The 21598-nt window shown below is 36.0% G+C and overlaps 1 protein-coding gene across 1 annotated transcript; it reads right to left on the bottom strand.

Annotated features, from left to right (window-relative positions):
• Positions 1 to 12310: 12310 nt before the first annotated feature.
• LOC115981957 (ankyrin-2-like) lies at positions 12311 to 18739 on the bottom strand. The gene is made up of 4 exons (XM_031104404.1): positions 18242 to 18739; positions 14845 to 15120; positions 14153 to 14290; positions 12311 to 13962 (listed from the first exon to the last, which is right to left on the bottom strand). The coding sequence occupies exons 1-4, from the start codon at positions 18572 to 18574 to the stop codon at positions 12421 to 12423; spliced, it is 2289 nt and encodes a 762-aa protein (XP_030960264.1). The 5' UTR covers positions 18575 to 18739; the 3' UTR covers positions 12311 to 12420.
• Positions 18740 to 21598: the final 2859 nt, after the last annotated feature.

Here is a 21598-nt window from a genome sequence, read left to right as displayed (position 1 = left end):
GAATTGCCATTGTGTACACACAATGGAATCTAAGTAAAACTTGGAGTCTTTGATAATTGGGATAACTAGTCGCCAATCCGTGCGATGCACGGGAAAACTATTAGAAAATAATAAAGCATGCATATATTAAAAAACAATTTAAGTTCATGTGTGCTTGCAAGGGATACATACCTAAATAGTTCTTGCGGTAGAAATAAAAGCCTTATCTTTGAGATAAAGAACTGATGTAAACAAACTAACCTTACATAAAACAAATTAAAAAAAAAAAAATATAAAACTGATGTCACGGGAAATTCAGCCACATAGTAGTAATATATAAATCTCTTAAAACCTAAACCTAAACCTAAACGTAAGGACTAAATATTTATGCGCCTTCTCTTAAACACCGCAACTCCATAAAATTCATACTAATAATAATATTTTATGAGAGCGCAGTTAGAATTTTGGTTTAATTCTTGAACACTGAATTGGAAATTGATTATATGAGTATTCAATGGTGAACAAAGTACTATGTATTAATTAATATATAAACAAAACTAACCTTACAAAAACTGAACTTTATAAACTAAAATCTATACCGTGCATTGTAGATCTTGAATGCTTTAGGGCTTCCTACATCTGGAGAGAGAGAGTTTGCAGAAACCGTGACTTTATATTTCTTAACTTGAGAGAGGGGTAAGGTTGCTAGAGTTTTGTAGATCTTGAATGCTTTAGGGCTTCCTACATCTAGAGAAAGAGAGAGTTTACAGAAATCGTGACTTTATATTTCTTAACTTGAGAGAGGAGTAAGGTTGCTAGGGTTTTGAGGAGTTATAATTTTTATTTATTTTTTATTTTTTGTTTTTTAAATATTGTGCTGACGTGGAAAATTGTGGTGCCAGCAAAGGTTTCGGTTTTATATATATATATATATAGATTACACATAACCCATCTGTGGTTTGGGCGAAAATCACTTTGCCTACCCGTGGTTTGAAAAGTATCACTTAACCCACCTGAGGTGTGTTTCCGCCACTCTCCGTAACCCACCTCGGTCTCTGCCGTTACAAAAACACCTTTTAACCCCAAAACAAAACATAACGCGAATCAAAACCCCCAAAACTCAAACACTTTTCAAGAGAGAGACCCAAGGTGCAATCAGGCTTGTTCTTCGTGGTTTGGAGCGTGTGGAGAGGGAGAAAACACTTGTTTTGCATCATCGAACCTAGGCAAGGTATGTGTGATTGTTTTTCATCTGCATTTGGGTTCTTGATGTCATTTTTTTATGGTAACCCACCCACGTAGTTAGGTTTTGCTGTTCATCTGCACAATAAAATTTTTTTTGTATGTTAAATTAGCATTTTGCTATTTATGTGTAGAATCGCTTAGGATATGCATTTTGCTATGGTTGTTTCTATAATGCATATACCTGAAGGAATCAAGTTTATTTGTCAATGATTGCACTTGTTTGTGAAGTGTGGGTAGTGTGGTCCCTATGAATTTGTTGGGAATCTGGTTTTGCATGTGCTTTATGTGGTCCTTTGTCCGTGTGTTGTTGTCAATTTGTTGGCTTGTTGTCTCTTTTGGCTTCTTGTCACTTTCTGCATGTCAGTGTGTGTAAACAAAATACTTATTTTAATTGCAAATGGTTGACTTCACATTTGACCTTGAAATTCATGTTGGGGATGTTTTACGGAGGAGCCAACCATACAATATGTGGGTGGGTCTGTACGTTTACTGACAGAGATTGACCCTGACAAGTTGAGTTACTTTGAAATTCGAGATTTATGTCATCTAGTTGGTGCTCCTAAGGAACACAGTAGATATAAGTATTTAATTCCTGATGGTGATCTACAGCATGATTTAAGAGACATAGAAACAGATACAGATGTCGTAAACATGACTAACCTTCATAAGGCATGGTATGCTGAAAAAATCATAATCTATACTGACATAGATGTGGAGCCATTGGCAGTTGAGTATCCTGATGCAGGGGGAGTGGCAGATGGTGGTGTAGGTGGTGATGCAGGGGGAGTGGCAGATGATGTAGGTGGTCATGCAGGTGGTGATGTAAGTGGTGATGCAGTAAGGGTTGAAATAGAATTGGATAGTGATGATGATGAAGATGATGAGAATGATGATGAGAATAATGATAAGAGTGATGATGAATAAGATGTTGAGGATGTTGACATTGATGCAAGAGATGAAGAACAGAATGTTGAAGGAGATGATGATGATGATGATGATGATTGGCTAAATGAAGGCCTAGAGGGGGATGGCTTTGGTGATGATGTATTTGCGGCTCAAAACTCAGCTCCACAAGGTTCTGCTCCCAATACAAACTCAGAATCAAGCAATGCACCCCACACAGACCCTGAGTGGGCTGAGCCAACCCTTGAGGATGACCTGGTAAGTATGGATAGGTCTGATGATGAGCAGGTACCTGAGCAAGTAGAGTTTAATGCTAAGAGTGACATGAGAAATGTTGTACTGAAGAAGGAGATGAAGTTCCCTAATGCAAAGGTATTCAGAGCTGCTTTGAGGGAGTATGCAATCAAAAAACCTATTGACATCAAATTCAAGCTTAATGAGAAGACCAAGATATCAGTTCACTGCAAGAATGGGTGTGGGTGGAGATGTTATGCATCTCAAATAAGTGGAGAGCTAACATTTCAAATTAAGACCTTGACTGATGACTGTTCTTGTCCCAAGTCTTTCAAAAACAGCCAAGCAACATCAGCTTATGTTGTTAAGAGGGTCATTGAGGATTTTAGCAAAAATCCAAATTGGGGGGTGAGTGGTGTACACAACCATGTGATGCAAAATTTATCTGTTGACCTAAGTGTAAACCAAGTGTATAGGTCAAAGAGAAAGGCAAAGGATTTGATAAATGGAGATGAGCAACTGCAATATGGTGTCCTTAGGGACTATGCACAAATGATAACCACTGTAGACAAGGGGAGTAGGGTTATACTGCAGACAGAAATGGCTGAGGAGACTTCCTAGCCAAAATTTAAGAGGATGTATGTTAGGTTCAATGCTCAGAATGTAGGATTTTTAGGTAGATGCAGGCCATTTATAGGTTTAGATGGTTGTCATATAAAACACAGATTTGGTGGGCAAATCTTATCTGTCACTGCCAAGGATGCAAATGATAACATTTTTCCAGTAGTCATGGCTGTTGTGGAACAAGAAACCAGGGAGTCTTGGATATAGTTTTTGGAAATTTTTGCTGATGATATAGGGAGGCCAGAGGAGCTTCAGTTAGTCTTCATTTCTGATAGGCAAAAGGTATGCAAGTTTTGTTTTGTTCAGTTACACTTGAATAGTTGACTTTGTTTGCTAAACTAACTTGTTTTGTTTGTTTGTTTGCTTATTTACAAGGGCTTATACCTGCAATAGAGACACTATTCCCTACCGTGGAGCATAGATACTGTGTGAAACACATCTACAACAATTTCAAAGTTGATCACAAGGGATTGGAGCTGAAGGATGCATTGTGGAGGTGTGTTGCTGCCACAACAGTAAGGGAGTTTGAGAGATGCATGTAGTACATAAGGGATTTGGATGAAAAGGCATATGAGTATCTTGCAAACATTGCACCTGCACAGTGGACAAGGTCACACTTCACTCCTAGGGTCTTAACAGATTGTTTGATAAATAATTTGAGTGAGTCTTTTAATGTAATGATATTGAAGTCTAGGGACAAGCCTATCTTGGCAATGTTGGAGTGGATTAGGGTTAGACTTATGACTAGGTTTTACACAAAAAGGGAAGGGATACAGAAGTATGCTGGAAAGTTGTGTCTAAGCATACAAGATAGGTTAGAGAAATTGAAGGTTGAAAGTAAAGCATTTAGTGCTACCCCAACTGGTAGTTTCCTTTATAAGGTAGGCAATCAGTATGAGAGGCATGTAGTTGATTTGGTGAAGAAGACATGTAGCTGTAGGTTTTAGGATTTAAATGGCATTCTCTGCAAACATGCCATAATAGCCATTTATACAAACATTGAGACATCAGAAGACTATACCCACCCATGCTACTTTAAAGAAACTTACATGGAGATATACAAGGAGGTACTTCCTCCCATGCCTGGCCAGTCAGAATGGGCTGAGACTGGACAGCCTGCTCCCCTGGCACCTCACATATACAAACCATCAGGCAACCACCCAAGCAAAGAAAGAGGGCTTCTGATAAGCCTAGGAACCCTTACAAAGCAAGTAGACAGAACAGACTTGTAAGATGTGGGAAATGCAAAAAGGAAGGGCATAACTCAAGAGGGTGCAAGGCTGGCATCACTGGGGAGACACCATGGCAGAGGAGACAGAGACTTCAAAGAGAAAAAGCTGTAAGTAATTAGGATTTAAATGGCAAAAAAAAAAAAAAAAACTTGTTTTTAAACTTACAATAGACACTGTATTTAAACTGGGTTTTGTTGCAGGCAAGGGAAGAGGTGCCTGCACCTAGATCTACACCTCAGCCTGCACTTTAGCCACCATCCCAGTAGCCTACCCAGACCTACAACATGATGTCTGCCACTCGGCCTTCATCCTCACAGTAAGGAAATCAACTTAGGTCATCTCACAAGAGAGCAGGATGGTTCTCTTCCTCACAACCAGAATTTCACACATCTAAGGAGACCTGAAATACCTTACCAAGTTCTTCACAGGTAACTTAGTCCTGGATGATTGTGTAGCTTGGGATATTTTTTAACAAGTGGATCTATTTTTTATTTTGTAGCCTTCACATGCAAGTGGGAGCACTGGTGGTGTGAGGACTAGAGGATAGCTTGCTGCACAAAGGCCACCAAAAATGAATCCAGTGGGTGGAAAGAGGAAAGAGTAAAGGCAAGAAATGAATGAAGCTAGTGGGTACGCATGCCAGCATTGGGAGTAAAGCTAGTGGGAACATGTGGGCCTTTTTGGTTTTTTTTTTTTTTTTTTGTGAAGACCACTGTTGGCCTTTTGTAATTATCAATTAGTATAAAAAACAATCATTGCTGACCTTGGAATGTGCTTTTTTGTAATTACTAATTAGTGTAAAAAACAATCACTGCTGGCCTTGGAATGTGCTTTTTTGTAATTAAGGTACAATACACTCCAGGTTGTTATATGGAAGTTGTGATATTACAGTTTGTATGGAACAATATTTGTCCAAACTAGATTATATGGAAGTTTATTTATTGCTACTACAAATTGTGTCCAAGTATATTGTTTTTATTGTGGAATGGTTGTTATGGTATGCACAACCAAATTATATAGAAGTTTATTTATTACTACTACAAATTGTGTCCAAGTATATTTTTCTAATAGAGTGTATGGAAGTTTTTATTGTAGAATGGTTGTTATGGTATGCACAGCCAAATTATATGGAAGTTTATTTATTGCTACTACAAATTGTGTCAAAGTATATTTTTCTAATATAGTGTATGGAAGTTTTTATTGTGGAATGGTTGTTATGGTATGCACAGCCAAATTGATAATTGACCATTACTTCTTCCATTGAATAGTTGTTATGATATGCACAAAATACTCAATAATTGACCAATTCTTCATTCATTGACACATCAAAACATTACATCAGTAGGCTAGTGCTATTACAATGCAAATTCATTAGCACCATTGCCATAACTATCTCTACTAACCAATTAACTACTTCAGGGGCAACAATCTAGGTCTCTTCACTCCAGAGAACTCAATTGAGCCAAAACACAACAACATAACAAAAACAAAAAAGATCCATGACAAAATGCATGCAGACTTCCACATTCTTTGCTTCTCTTCAGCAAGAATGGCTTTTTCCTTAGCTTTTGCACAGACAGCTCAAGCCTTTCTCTCCCTCTCCTTGGCTTTGGCTTCCTCTTCAAGAGCCTTTTCTGCCATTTGCCTAGCTTCTTCTGCCGTTTCCAGAGCTGTCCTTTCCCTTTCATTTGCAAGTTGGAGAGCAGTCTAAAGCCTAGACATCTTCTCTAGAGCCAAAGGTGCAGTTTCATTCCCACGAGGACAGGTTGGGTGAACAATCCAAACAAAGAAAGGACACTTAGGATCAACCTTATAACGGCTACAACCCGAGAACCTCCTCCCAAAATTGTGCAAACTCAAACTTGTTCTCAAAACACAAGTTTGCTCATTACACATATGTCCACATGAACCCGAGAAATTACCACTTGATGAAGACATCTCAACATAACACGATTCCTGGGAAGGACAAATTTAGACTTTCACACAGTAAGTTCACACTTGAACAAAATCTGAAACCCTAAATCAGGAACAGACCCAAATGCAGATGAACAGCAGTCACACATACCTTGCCTAGGTTCGATGATGCAAAACAAGTGTTTTCTCCCTCTCCACATGCTCCAAACCACGAAGAACAAGCTGATCGCACCCCGGGTCTCTTTCTCGAAAAGTGTTTGAGTTTTTGGGGTTTTGATTCGCGTTATGTTCTGTTTTGGGGTTAAAAGGTGTTTTTGTAACAGCAGAGACCGAGGTGGGTTACGGAGAGTGACGGAAACACACCTCAGGTGGGTTAAGTGATACTTTTCAAACCACGTGTAGGCAAAGTGATTTTCGCCCAAACCACAGGTGGGTTATGTGTAATTATCCCTTGATAATTTAAGGGTATATTTGGTACGTTGTAATAGACTTTGTAATGTAATAGCTATTCATTAGGAATAACCATTCAATTATTTAGTTGTGTTTTTATTACAAGTAATAGTCATTCCTTAGGAATAGCTATTTTTTAAACTATTCCTTACCAAAATGGTTGTAATAATTATTCCTTAATCTATATAATAAATACAAAAATAAAAATTACTAAAAGACCCCTAACACTAATAACTCTCTCTCTCTCTCTCAAGAATCAACTTACCACCGCATTCCCTTAGTGCAATGATCACTTCACAAGTATAAGTGCTTATAGGGTGTGGGGGGGTAAAGGCCAAGATTCAAGTTTCCAGAAGGGAGTTTCACACACATATACATTTAGATTAGGTTAGAGTAAAATTTCTATCTTATATAAAATAAAATAAAATAAAAAATCAATTCATAATTTTATTACTATTTTTTGGCTTCGTTATTCTCCGTGTTAATTTTGTTTTCTACTATTATTCTCACTATTGGTTCTACATTCAAAGCTCAATTTATGTGAACAGAGTAAAAATAAAAACCCATTATGCTAGCATGTTCTTTGTTATGATTTGGTATTAAAATTTTGAAAATTATAAATTGTATTTAGTTTTATATTGTTTGTATTTATAAATTGGTATCTATATGTTGTGATAAAAATAACTATATTGCTATGATATGATGTTATCAATTTTTTATATTTATTATGATTAATTAATAAAAATAATACTAATCAATTAATCATATATATATATATATATATTCAATTAATAAAATGATAGATTTTAAGCCATATTGTAAAATATATATCATTTTTAAATTTGCATTTTAGGAAATTTGACAAAAATATAATGACATTCCACTATCTTAACATAGATTCAGGCTTCCATTACAATATTATCACCAAACAAATGAATAGGAATAGTTATGTCATTCCAACTTCTTGTATTACTTGTAATACTTATTCTTATTACAATGTAATAACTATTATAGTGTACCAAACATGCTCTATAAGTTGATAAGGATCTTGAATCCTTATAGTACTTGGTCAAATTTTTATATTAAAAAATAAATATAATGAGGTGTAAATTTGTGAGGCTTGCAAATTTTGCTGCAACTTTGGTTGGCACCTCAAGCGTTGTAGCTTGAGTGGCACCCTTACCCTTAGGATCCTCCTTAGCGGTGAAGGGAAAGGTGACCAATACCAATTCTTGGCTTTGGGAGACTTCTTTCTCCTTAGAGGGTTCCTTGGGTGAGGGTGGTAGCTTGGTTGACTCAAGGGCTACCTCTTTAGTTGTTTCCTTCTCTTTCTCAGCAGCACCAACTTAGACTACCTCTTTAGGAGGGATAGTGGAAGAGGGGAGAGCACTGGCAGAGTCATTCTCGCTCAAATCAAGATCTTTAGAAGCACTTTCGACATTGGAGCTTAAAGGGTCTGATGCTCGAATGGCAGGAGGATAATAAACATTCTCTGCTCTCCTCAGTGTGGAAGAAGCATCCACCCCAGCTTGGTTTAGAGCTTCGTTCCACTCTTGGAGGTAGTAAACTCTATAAACCCTAGAGACCTGAGCCCTGAGGTTTTCCTTGGTTTCTGCCACTCCAATGTCATACCCTTCTTGCTCAGCTCTTTCGACGGCATTTTTTGCTTCTTCCAACTTTTTCTTCAAAGTCCCTATCTGCTCCTTAGCTACAGCTAGTTGGTCCTCGATCTGGCGGAGTTGTTTGCGTTGATTCTCCGCTTGCCTCTCAGCCCCTGATAGAACAACCTCGACACTTTTCTTCTCTCTATCAGCCTCGGTCAACTTGGTATTCAAGTCTTGAATCCTCTTCTCGGCCAGTGTGAAGGCATCCACGGCAGCTATGCGCCACCCCTCCTCCTCCTTCATTTGCCTGTGGGAGTTGTTCACCAGCTCTTCAACCATATGCGCAGCTTGAATTGCCTTTTAAAAAATAATAATAAAATAAAATAAATAAAAAATAGGAAGAAAAAATAATGATATGAGAAGGAAGCACTTACCAATGCAAGATCCCTCTTCAGAGTTAGAAACACTTTGTATTTCTTCATGATCCTCAAGTTGGCCATGTCCCTGATGGATGAATCTATAGTAAGGAGAGATCCGCTTAGCACCAAAGGAAGGTTCCAAGCTGGGACCTTAGTGCAATGATCGTGCCCCCTCTCCACTATGGCCCCTTCACTTAAGGACCTCGTCTGGGTTACCCTTTCTACTTTGGCCCCTTTCTGGGGCTTGGGCTCTTTGGAAGGGATGACCTCTCCCTCCTCACCTACCTCTTTGCATTTCCTATCCTGCTTCCTCTTCTTATCCGTAGGATTAGGTTGGGAAGTTTGAGTGGGAAGGGGGGTAGGAGGCTTGGTTTGGACGGCCACCTTGGGAACTGTACCTCCTGCGTGGGACTCTAGAAGCTCTAGGAGGCTTGTCTTACTCTTACGTTGTAGCACCATTGCATTGGGGATGCTGGGGGCTTCTTGGACACCGCTTACTTGTGCAAAAGGAAGGTGGCTGAAATCAACGATTAAAGGCTCTGATGATTGAAATTGGTTGAAAACTTCAAAGTCCTTCTCGAAGTTGAAAACTTCAACTACTTTTGCTGTTTCCTCAAGAGTTGGTTGGGAAGGGGTCGCTTCTTCCTCGGCAGTGCACTGAAAGGGCAATTCCGCCAATTGGGTGCCTTCTGGAGTAGGATCAGCAAGGATGCCCGATACTACGATGTTGATCTGGTGTAAGCGAGGATCTTTCGCTTTTATAACGTACTTGGGGGCCTGAAAGCTGGAGGAGATGGGATCGTAGCCGAGGATGATGTGGGTTGCTCTTAACTGTCCGTCGGTGTAGACAAAAATCTCGGCCTTCAATATCCTTGTCAAGTTATGCTCGATGACAAGACTGAAATTGGGGATTGTAGAGTACTTATCTGTAAATTCATCAAAAAAAAAATTTGTTAGAGTACAACACAGGTAAAATAAGAACCAATTTACAAATGAAAACAGAAAAGGTGAGCACGAAGAGTGTTAGTAGGAAAAGGGGTATTGTTATAGTAGTAAACCTAAACCTAAACACCCCACCTAGTGTCCCATCTCATATTGGGCAATGAAGTCCATCATGCCACTCCCCTAAGATAATTAGAAAATCCTTGTCCATACCCTTGTTAGTATTAGGGAGACACGATATCAGCCTGACTATAGGGACCCCGGTTTTCAGATAATATCCCTATCCTTTGAGGTGTTGACGATTATATATCCAATTAACGTCATGATGGGTGAGGTTCACACCCATCTTCTTTAAGGGTATCTACGCTACCTAAAATCCTAAACACATTAGGGGCACACTGGGTAGGAGAAAGTCTATGGGCAATAAGGTAGTCCCTAGTCACTCTACCCATGGGGATTCTCATCCCTCCATCTATAAAGACAATCATAGGGATTACTACTTCCCCTTCTTGCCTTAGGGCATGCCACTCCCCTCGGCGATAATACCTAATGGAAACCTTGGTGGAATACGGTAACGAGCTTTAAAGCTCTCTATACCTTCTAGGGTGTCTACTAAATTAGTAAATCTACCCATTTGAAAAATAATTGAAGGTGTTAGGATGACGAGGTGAAATTAAAGAAGCCAAGGAAGAAAAGGTTCTAAATTTAAGAAGAGACGCTAAAGGTAACTTACGAAAATATATAAGGGCTCTTTGGACTAGTTCTTGAGAGTGGAAGATGCAAAAAGTGGAACAACCAGAATCTTCGTGCAATATATATAAAGAGGGGAAAAGTAAGTGGGAGAGTTCCCACCCAAATCCCCATAAAATTTCTCCACTACAAGATCTCCATCACACTGCAGGACGTGGGGGATAGGGTGCTGAATGAAATAAATGTTGGAACGTCCTAGATGCCGAAGTGTCAGGAGCGTGCCTTTCTGCAGTTGAAAAGACACCTGCACAGAAAGAAATGACATAAGAGTGATGGGGCGGTTACCAGGAAATCGAAATCCCACTTTTTCTCGAGGAGCAAAAGAGTGGAATTTCGAGGGGTTATTGTAGGGATGAAGGGCCTAGGTATAGGTATTAGGCCGTGGGCCATGTCCCAGGACAGGTAAATTCTATTGGAAGCCTATAAATTAAGGGTCCGTGGAAGAAGTTTGATCATGAGGAATTGGAAGTGTTGTTCGAGGAGAAGTACCTCCTCGGTTAAGCAGAGTAGAGGTCATAGGTCCAACCTTACGTCAAGAACCAGGCAATGGGCAATAATGCTGGCAAGGGTAAACGTCAGATAACAATAAGACAAAAGAGAGTTGGGAAATATATGAGAAGAAAACTGCTACCACCACATTGAATGCTCTGCAGCAAACCCCTTAGCCGCATTAATATGGAGGTGATACCTGAACAGTAATCTTCAGCCTTACAGCTACCCACAAAGATTTCAGGAAGGTGCTGATGGGACAAGTATCAAAGTCAGTAATCTGATCTACACGTGGAGGACTGAGATGAAGTAAGGAAGGTAAATATATAGAAGAAAACCCCATTACAAAGGGGGCATCAGATAATTTGTAGAAAAATCACTGTACACTCAAGAACTATAATTGTGGTTAAGTCTAAGAGAAATACATAAGAACAACTTTCCTCGGACTTTGCCAAGGAGGACTTTCCTTGCCTAAAATTGCTTGTTTATGCTTTCTAGTAACACTTAGCCTACTGAGACTGTTGTCAACTTAACTCATTGAAAATTCAGTTTCAAACCCACTCTCTACAAATTCATTGTTTTGGGCTTTTTGGACCATTGACCATTTCATTTGAGCTTTGGGAGCAAAACATGCCCTTACATATATATATATATATATATGTTATTTTCGCCCCAAAAGAGATGATAGTATGGAAAACTTGTTTAGTTGCTATTCTTGAGGGCAAAAAGAAGATTGCTACCCACCTCTAATTTATGTAATGGATACAAGTTCAACATATGTTGTGTATAGCCAATCACTCAGGGTGTGTTTGGATACCATTTATTTTGCTGAAAATTGAAAACACTATAGCAAAATAATTTTTAAATGTATGAATAGCGCTGTGAGACCCATTTTAAATGAAAGTTTTGTTCAAAAAGAGGTTTGTGAGTCCGGTGAACAGTGCACAGGACCCACTGGAAAAGCCACCACAGCCACAGAAATGCACTTAAAAAAAAACGCAAATGCAGAAGCTAATAATCAGTATCCAAACGGGTACTTAGTATCCTTTTTTGATGCAGAAGGCACCAAATTCATTTAAGATTTTGTTTTTAAATTTGAAATTATTTTTGAATTTGAATTTTGAATTTAGTTTTTAATGTTGAGGTTTTAAGGGATTTGATTAGGCATTTTCCATATTAGTGTAATTCTTAAACTCCATTAAACTAGTGTTCTTGTAATTGTGAAAGCAGAGAATTTTGAATAAGAATTTATAATGAGTCGAGAATATGTCTTGTCCTTTGTTCTCTATGTTTGGTGGTAATGTCGAACGAGTGATGCCTAGGGTTTGCAGGCATTCTTGGTGGTGAAGCCTAGGATTTGTTTTGTTGTTCCTTTTCTTTCTCTTTTATCTTTATTTTTCTATCCATGTTCTGCATCATTTTCTCTCTCTGTAAATATTGTTAATTTCTGTAAGAAGTTATGTCAAATATATGCAGAAAATCTAATGGAAGCCGTCATCCCCAAGAAAAACATTTCATCCTGCAATTAAAATTTTCACAATGCAAGGGGAGTATTATAATTTATAACACAGGAAAAAACAAGAAGATGAAGCATTTTCCAACTCCTCACATGATTGTGAAAACAAAGCTCACTATTTACAGGCTACTTTGCTCCTTTCCAAAAAGAGCTGTTCTTGTCACAAGTTTGATTCCCCTCACCCATAACTCAGCCATTTCAACCCCACCATCACATACAAAATGCACCACCTTATTTTTTGTAGTCACCACATGGAACATTCCTGGTTCATCAACATCCCTCCGACGATTCCTACGAAATGTTGCATTGGGCCCAACCTCAGCACCTTTACAAATCACATTTCTCTTACTTGATTTCCCCCACCGTAAAATCCCAACATTCCCTACCATGCTCAATAATTTACCATGAGGAGCTCCTTTACCATACCTTGTGTGCTTCTTTACACGAGCACCACCTAGTACTAAGGTTTGAGCAAGCTCATCAAATATCACACGCTCTGCATCATTTCCAAAACCATTTTTTCTTGCTAGCAAGAGTGCAGTCTCATGTCTCTTATTCTCAATGTCACATCTTGCTCCACATGAGATCAAAAGTTCACACAACTTACCATGGCCTCCTTTTGCTGCTAACATCAGTGGGGTATATCCATCATCGTCTAAGGCATTAACATCATATCCCCTATTTGTTAATTTACAAACAAAACTGATGTCTCCACGGTGAGCAACAAAATGTAGAGCATAAAATCCACCAGAACCATCATATCCTCTATCTAGTGCATATTCAATCATCAATCTTGCAAAGGATTCACTGTTTTGGTTTACTCCAAATAGGTTCATTGCTGTCTCACCATATCTATTACGCAGTCTTATGTTAGCCCCAGCATAAACAAGCAACCGGAAGGCCTCAACATGACCATTTTTTGCAGCCACCATGGCAGCTGAGAATCCATTTGCATCTTGCACATCTAGATCAATGTCTGTTTTCTTGATGAGTTTCTTCAAAGCTTCGATATCATTAGCTTGAATTACAAACATTAGAGGGGAGAATACTGAGGCATTGCTTGACTGAACAACCTTATCGGCTTGAATTACATCTACTACTACTTGCTGGAAGCCAAGAGTCCACCGAGTTGTGTAAGCGATTGAGCTTGCACATTGACCAGCTGTATTGACCAAACCAAAATCAGCACCCACTGATGCCAGAATTTTTAGGCACTCTTCATGCTTACGTCTAGCACATATCATTAATGCAGTTTCCCCAGATTCAGTTTGAGAGTTAAGATTGCAGCCAGCATTTATCAAACATTGAAGAATTTTAGCATACCCAAGCCGTGCTGCCAAATGAATGGCGTATAACTTGGTTTTTGAAGTTGTCATTGGAAATTCTACATCTGCACCATAACGTAACAGGATATCGACTGCTCTTGCATTGTTACATAGAATGGCATGATGGATGAGAGCCCTCCCACAGTGAGGGGTGTTAGGGGAGAGATGTTGGAGGAGCATATGCAAGATTGCACCGCTGGCTTCAAAGTACTCCACAGCACACCAGGTGACAGGGTAAGGCTCGGCTAGTCCTGCACCCACCCGGAATTCTTCTCCTGTATCCATATCCCATGACCAAGCACCTACTTTCACATTGATGTCTGTCCTGACGCCCACCTGTTTTCCAGTGACAAAGAAGGTGAATACCATAGTAGATTGAAGTTACATATTTTTTGCAATAAAAATGCTTTCACAAGTAAACAGTCCAACTGGTATGCTAGATGTCAATTTCCAACTACCAATGTTACACCAGTTACTCCGAGCATATCCATACTTCACATGTTACACTATGCACAAAGAGGCCCACCTGCAATAGCAATCTGACAACAGAAATTTGCCGGCTAAGAATGGCAGCAGCAAGTGCATTACAGTCAACATTGGTGTGCAGAAATGGCTTGGAAGATTGAAGCAGCACCCTATCAGTTGCATTGGCATCCAATCCACACTGCCAAGAATAAAAAAAAGCATTTTCAATTTCAAAAAAGACAATGCTTTACATTGTGACAAAATTAGGATATTTTTGTTTGAAGAATGAGTTGTTCAGAAAATCCTAGAGTTTGGTTATCAAATCCATCTCAAAAAAATAAAATAAAATTTATAATATCTACCTTCACAAATCAATACACCCAAAGTTTTACTATTCTAAACCTATATATATATATATATATATATATCTTCCTAACTAATCTGCATTCATCGGATTCAAGGTCTGTGGACAAATTAATTGGATTTGGTTCTGCATGAGACAGCAATCAAAACTCAGTTTTGGTCCCTAAATTCAAGGGAAATATAAATTAAGAAAGTTGGTCAATTTACAATGAGTGGTTTCATACAATAAAAGAGGGCTCATAAAGCTCATTTTATCATCTTAATATAGTGTCAAAACTCACAATCACTACAATTCCTACAGCTAATCAACTAGAATCTAACCAGATACAACAGTTTATTTACTAAATCTACGCATTCTTTATCTCAACTCTCAAAGTATAAGTGAATTACCTTGACGAGTGCATCAACAACATCGACAAATCCTCTGCAGCACGCAGAGACAAGGGCATGCACAGCAACTTGCGGGCGGACCATGTTAGAGTCCATAAGCAGCTCAACTGGCCTGGCCAACCCCACGTAGCTTGCCTCCAACAATGCCTCCTCACATGCCTGCTGAGATGCCCCTGCATTGATAAGCACTTCCAGAACCTCCAAAAAACCCTCCCTCACTGCTGCCGTTGTTGCATAGCCCCGGAACAGTTTCTGGTTCACATTAGCTCCCTCAATCTGTCAAAGAACGCAGACACAAGCCATATTGCATTAATGCTACCATTAGTCCATTTCTATCACTTAATTAATATCAACAACACCAACAACAATCTCTTTAGTGTCTATTTTATGTTTTGTCACAATTAATTCTATCATATTGTGACTCCCCAATTTGATTGATTGTGTGACATGTGTGGGTGTGTGATGAGTCCCACATCGGGCATATACTGTGTTGAATTAGGCTTTATTAACAACTACAAAAAGCCTCAATTATGATTAGTTCTTTTGAGGTATAGTGCATATGTAGCTAGCACTTCGATCCCCTCCTTCGGTCCTTCCCAATCAGCCTAACCAACCTAGTTCAACTAGAAACTATCCAACCCAAAAAATTTAACAAAAACAATAAAAACATTCACAATGGTGATTTACCATCAAAGAACTAAAAAACCATGTGTTATTGAAGAAGTTAAAGCTAATTTTTTTTGCAACTACAGTAAATTGGTATAAGTACTAGTTGACTGTAGCAAATTGTTAAAAATAAAATGCAATATTTTATTAAATTTATCTCTCTTCCTTCAATTAAAAAACTCAAATTCTCTCTTTTCCTTATTATTTTAATGAGTTGTTTATATTATTTTAAATGAAGTGGTAAAAAAAATAGAACATTTGATGTTAAGTGTATTGTAAAGTGAGGTAGTAAAAATAGATAAAGTAGTTTTTTAAGGTGTTAAAATCTAAAATTTTTAGCATCACTATTGTAAATGCTCTAACTTCAAAAAAATAAATAAAAATCCAAGCTAGCTTAGTATTAAAAAAACCATTATTATTATTAAGAAGATTCAGAAAGTTAGTTATGGTTTCAAAAAATGTCAAAAATACTCCTAATTTAATTAGATAATCCTTATTCTTAAAAAATAAAAATTAGGGTTAAAATTGTAATTCAACAAAATTAAAAAAAAAAAAAAAAAAACTATAAGAGTAACTTTTATCCTAAAAATTAGCACACTCTCTATTTAAATATATATCACGTACATTTGATACATATTTTTCCTAAAAACTAACACACACTACACCCAGCTGTTTGCTTCATTTGAAATCCTAAGGGCACATTTGGTAGACTGTAACGATAATTACATAGGAATAGGAATAGGTATTACAAAGAATAAGAATGTTGTAATGTAATGCTTATTACTATTCATTTGTTTGGTGACAACACAATAATAGAACCCTGAAGACAATGGAATGAAAACATTTTAAATCAAACTTAAGTTATATTTTAGGAGATATCTTATTCATATAATTATGTTTCCTAAAAATAATATCTTTTAAGTTTGAAAAAGAGATTAGTTATTTTTTTATGATTTTTTATTTTCATAATTGTTATGTGTACATGGAAAGTTTATTTGAAAGTTTGTTTATTTGGAAATATATTAATTTTAAAAATTAATACACCTACTAAGGAATAGCTATTACATCCCTTTTAGAGATGAATATTTATTCCTAATTTTACAGAATAACTATTCATAAAAAATAATTATTCTATGTAATAAAAACATAACTAAACTATTGAATAGCTAAATCATAGAAATAATCATTACATTACAGTGTCTATTACAGTTTACCAAACATACTCTAAATTTTAGTTTCTTAAAAATCATTTCCTGTATATAACCTCACTAATAATAGATAAATTCAATTGAAAAATTACATTAAACTCAAAATAAATAAATAAAGAACCTCATCGCACATGAGGAGCACGTGTAATGAGACTAGTTATTATTGTTATTATTTTTGTCTTTATTGATAAATGATTGTATTTTAATGTATTAAGAAACAATAATTTTGTATATATATAATTTGTTAATACTATAATTTTTTTTTTGTTAATACCATATGAATGCCTATTTGGGTTTTTTTTTTTGTTTTTTTTGTTTTTGGACTTATACTCTAGTCCCCTCTAACTTAATATACTGAATCTGTCCCTGATAATTAACTATTTATTTCTTACCAAGACATAACTCCACCTTATCATCAAATTTAAAATTTTAAAACCTCTTGACGCATGTAAAAAGTCTAATAATAATAAATTCCTAATAAAGTTAATAGGAGTAGTGACAAAATCCTATTGCTAGAACCGCCAGCATAAAGCAGGAGCGAGTGAGTGACATTTTTTTTTTTTTTTTTTGGGTAGAAAAGGTTTTTTTTTTTTTTTTTTTTTTTTTGTGGTAAAAGGTAAATGCATTAAGAACTAAGAACAAACAACAGAATTCGGCCTAAGCCTACATATCACATATGTATGTTCGTATAACTGTATAAGTGATGTGTCAAAAAAAAAAAAAGTGATGTGTATTTTCTAAATAAAGAACGAGGCGTAAGAAAATCTGTGCGACAAAAATATAAATAAAGCAAAAGTAAGAAAATGGCTATATTTATATAAACGTGACGTGATCTTTATTCTCCATTGTAGTCTCTACACATGCACAAAAGATCCGATAAGAATCACCAGATTTCACGTAATCTCTCGTGTCAGTTACAACTTACAACTCACCTCACTAATGACACTCCATAAATATCAGTGTATTCAAATTTTCAAATTAGCAATTAGAACAAACTGTTTTGCCAATCATTAACATAGAAATTTTTTTATTATTTTTTATTTGACTAACCATTAACACCACATTTTATTTACTAATAAAGTAATAATCACCTATTATATTAATTGTTTGTACAAAAATTGTAAATTAATTTAGAGAAATGTTATGTCTATAATATTTTTGTAATATTTTCATAATAAATTCTAAAATACAAGTTGTTACTAATTATTATTGACGGGATGAGAAAATAATTTTACTAGTAGGTTCAAATTAGAACCAATAACAAATAATCATTTATAATTTGTTACAAAAATATTGTGAATTTAATATTTTTCAATCATTTAAAGCTTTTAGTAATTTCCTTTTCAAATTCTTTCAAGTATCTGAAAAATGATTGTAAAGATTTCGTTAAAAAAATCGAATTATCAGTTTTCCATTTTTAATAATAAATCAAATAAAACATCCACGAAATAATCTAACCAAGTCACAAACTAATTTTGCTTAAAAAAAAAAAAAAAAAAAAAAACATGGTGAGGATGTATTACCAAAAGCTTTCTGACAAGTATCAAATTTCCAGAATGAGCAGCGAGGAACAGAGCAGTAACCTCAGTCTTGAACTCCTCGTACTCAACGCAGACCTCGTGAGCCGATTCCTCGTGCAAAACAATCTCTGTCTTCTTCGCCTTCAGGCTCACAGTTCCGATGAAATTCACGTCCACGCAAGGGTTAGCGATGCACTCATAAACCAACGCCGAATCGTCGTTGTGCGCAGCGTCGACTAAGCGTTGCGAAACCTCATGAGCCTCGTAATCGTAATCGTAATCGTAATCAACAGGGAAAGCTAGTTTTCCGGTGCCGGAGTTTACTGACACAGTCATTATTTCCGGTTTGACTTCTCAAACGTTTTACGTACGTAGGTAGGTGTTGGCAGTGGGAGCGGCAGTCGCAGTCTCAAATCTGTTTCTCTCAGCGAAAGGCTATTTGTCTCTGTCAAATTTAGGGCGTTAGGCGAGTGAGAGAGAAGTTTAGTTTTTTTTGGTTGAACTGCCTTAGAAGTCAATAGGGAGGGAGGGAATGAGAGAACGTTTTTATTATAGTGTGCGGTGTGATCCAATGACTCCAATCTTCGTCAATTTTTACATTTGACATTGTTGTAACTAGCCTTGTAACTTTACGAGTGGGTGCAGCTACCTTCCAACCTTTTATCCTAGAGAAATGCTACTTTTTTTTTTTTTTTTTTAAGTGAGTTTTAACTATTGATACCTGCTTTTAATGATTATTTTTTATAATCAGATTAAGGTACCAGTCAGTTCTTGGTGTAGGCGGGGATTAAACCTCAGATTTCTTATTCAACCATAAGAAACTTTATTAATTAAGCTAACCAAAACCTAATAGAGAAATGCTACATAAACAAAAAAAATTGACAACATTTTTTATGACGGTTGATGTGACAAGCTTGTATTGTTCTCATTTATATTTATTACTAATACTACTTTTTTACCTACTATTAGCAATTTGCATCAACAAGTGTCAATTTTTTTTGTATTTATAAACTTTCTCACTATCCTCTGTTTTTATTTTTATTTTCTGTTCTCATTATACATCCCTACATTAAATATAACATGTAAATTTAATTTTTACCATAATTTATATATATATATATTTCAAATATAAGAAAAGTGTTAAAGCTCTTATCAATTTTATTATAAATGATATATAAACAATTAGATAAAATAATAAATGTGACAGCAATCATAGCAATAACATAATGTTTTGTTTTGTAATTAAAAGTTAGTATATATTAATGAGTTTCAGTTAGCTCAACTGGTAAAAAATTTTATGGTTGAATAGAGATTTGAGATTCAATCTCCATCTACATCAAAACCATTTTATTATGATGATAAAGAGCATAATTCACAAGTTGAAACTCTATTTAAAAAACGAAAAAAGTTAGTGCAAATTGTCAAATTCATAAAGCTTATACAATAAATTTATATAATAGCTATACGATCGCTACAAATATGAACTCATCCAAACCCGGAGTGTCGGTTGAAAAAATATCATAAATTCTTGACAAGAAGAGTTATATCTTTCATTCCTTTTCTTATTGTTCTTTCCACGTAACAAAGAAGAGAGTACAATATGATTCCTTTTAAATCATGCTCTTATGGCAAGTCCCTTTTAACTTTTGGTGCACAATCAGGGTAAGAACATTAATTATTGGGTGCTGTATCTAGACCAACAAATGAATAAAAAAGAAAAGAAAAAAATAATGGGTAATTGTCCCACATTACTTAAAAGAGTGTGTTGTGTGTAGTATAACTTGCTCCACCCTCCTTTAAAAGTTACCATAACTTTTGAGTGAAGTTGTGGTGTGCCTTTGTGTTATAAACTCTTTCCCTCTCCCCTATGTGTGTGTGTGTTTGTTTCTCAAAAAAAAAAAAAAATTTTTGAATAAAGAAGTTGGCTTGGGTTTTTTTTTTCCCTTCCAATTGTGTCGGTATGGTTCATTATATAATAGGAAATCTACCTCTAATAGCTTAATTCAAAATCCCATCCTATATAACAGTGGCGGCTCTAGAAATTTTTCTCAAAGTGTTCCTTAAGAAGTATAAATTACACAATCTAATAAAAGATATTGATCTTGGGCATTTTTCCTGAGGTCTATAGGGCATTTGGGCTTGCTATGTTATATATATATATATATATATATTTTTTTTTTTTTCACATTTCAGTTCAAAATTTTTTTTTAGCTTGAAAGCCCCAATATATTATTAAGTAGAACAAATTATGAAGTAAAGTTTAATTTTATTGACATAAAAAAAACTAAGGATGTTTTCAAATTTTTTTGAAGGATAGACAAATGTAAAATTTTAAATTATTATATAAAAAAAAAAAAAATTCAGGTTATGGTGGTCCTATGACCACCTTGGCCTTCAAGTACCACCGCCCCTATTATATAAGGACAGGACCACCCTAGCCTTCAAGTACCGCCGCCCGTGCTATATAAGGACCAATTAGAATAAATTCTTGCAATCTGTCATGAAATTTGATATATAATACATTAAAATTAACTAAGGTTTAGGCATGGACTATACAACCACTTGTCTTTAACTAGAACTCAAGCGCCTTCTTATGACCAAAAATGGACCAGTTTTCTTCTTATTTATTTTTATTATTATAACAACTACTGCATGCTCTAACATGCATACAGTCAGCAATTGGCTGCTCTTGTTTGCAAAATAATCTATATCTTGATTCTTGAGGGACGCTTGCATCATGTGTATATTTCTACTTAGGTACGGCCGGATTTGGCCTGCATTTAATTTTAACTCATAGAACAGTACAAACTACAAAGTAATTTTATATTGTAATCACACAGAGTCGGAACAACAAATTTAATTTACCCAAAAACCGAAAAAAAAAGAACAAAAAATTTAGATAAGAACATATTCCTAAGGCTCCCATAAAAAAAAAAAAAAAAAAAACATATTCCTAAGGCTAATGTGTAATGTGGTCTGTCAGCTAATTCTAGAAAAACCGCCACTTGGAGTCTGCCATTTGTCCTCTTCTACGTAGGTTTTCTGTTTTCAGCTTCGAAGTTTAGATTTAATAATAGAGACAAATAATAGAAAGATGGTTCCTCACTTTGGGAATTCTTGACAATTGTGCAATTTAAAAATAAGAAAAAAAATATACTAAAATGTGTCGACTAGTTGAACTATAATGCTTTTAGGGATTTTACAATTTTGAATGGTTTACAACTTTTCATTGTCAATTCAAAACACACCAAACAAGTCAACAACTTAAGTGACTAACGAAGAAATGGGACCATATTATGCAATTTTGGTATCGACATTTACTATAACTAGAGGTGACAAATGGACGGATTAGGTCATAAA

Source organism: Quercus lobata, chromosome 3, assembly GCF_001633185.2.
Source record: "Quercus lobata isolate SW786 chromosome 3, ValleyOak3.0 Primary Assembly, whole genome shotgun sequence".
Taxonomy (NCBI): Eukaryota; Viridiplantae; Streptophyta; class Magnoliopsida; order Fagales; family Fagaceae; genus Quercus; species Quercus lobata.
Note: the sequence above shows the minus strand (reverse complement) of the source record. Positions and strands in the feature narration are given on the sequence as shown.

Coding starts and splice junctions, on each gene's coding strand:
- LOC115981957 (XM_031104404.1), bottom strand. CDS start 18,574: ATGACTGTGTCAGTAAACTCCGGCACCGGAAAACTAGCTTTCCCTGTT. Junction 14,291..14,844: donor TTGTTGATGCACTCGTCAAG/GTAATTCACTTA, acceptor TATTCTTGGCAG/TGTGGATTGGATGCCAATGC. Junction 13,963..14,152: donor TTGTCAGATTGCTATTGCAG/GTGGGCCTCTTT, acceptor ACTGGAAAACAG/GTGGGCGTCAGGACAGACAT.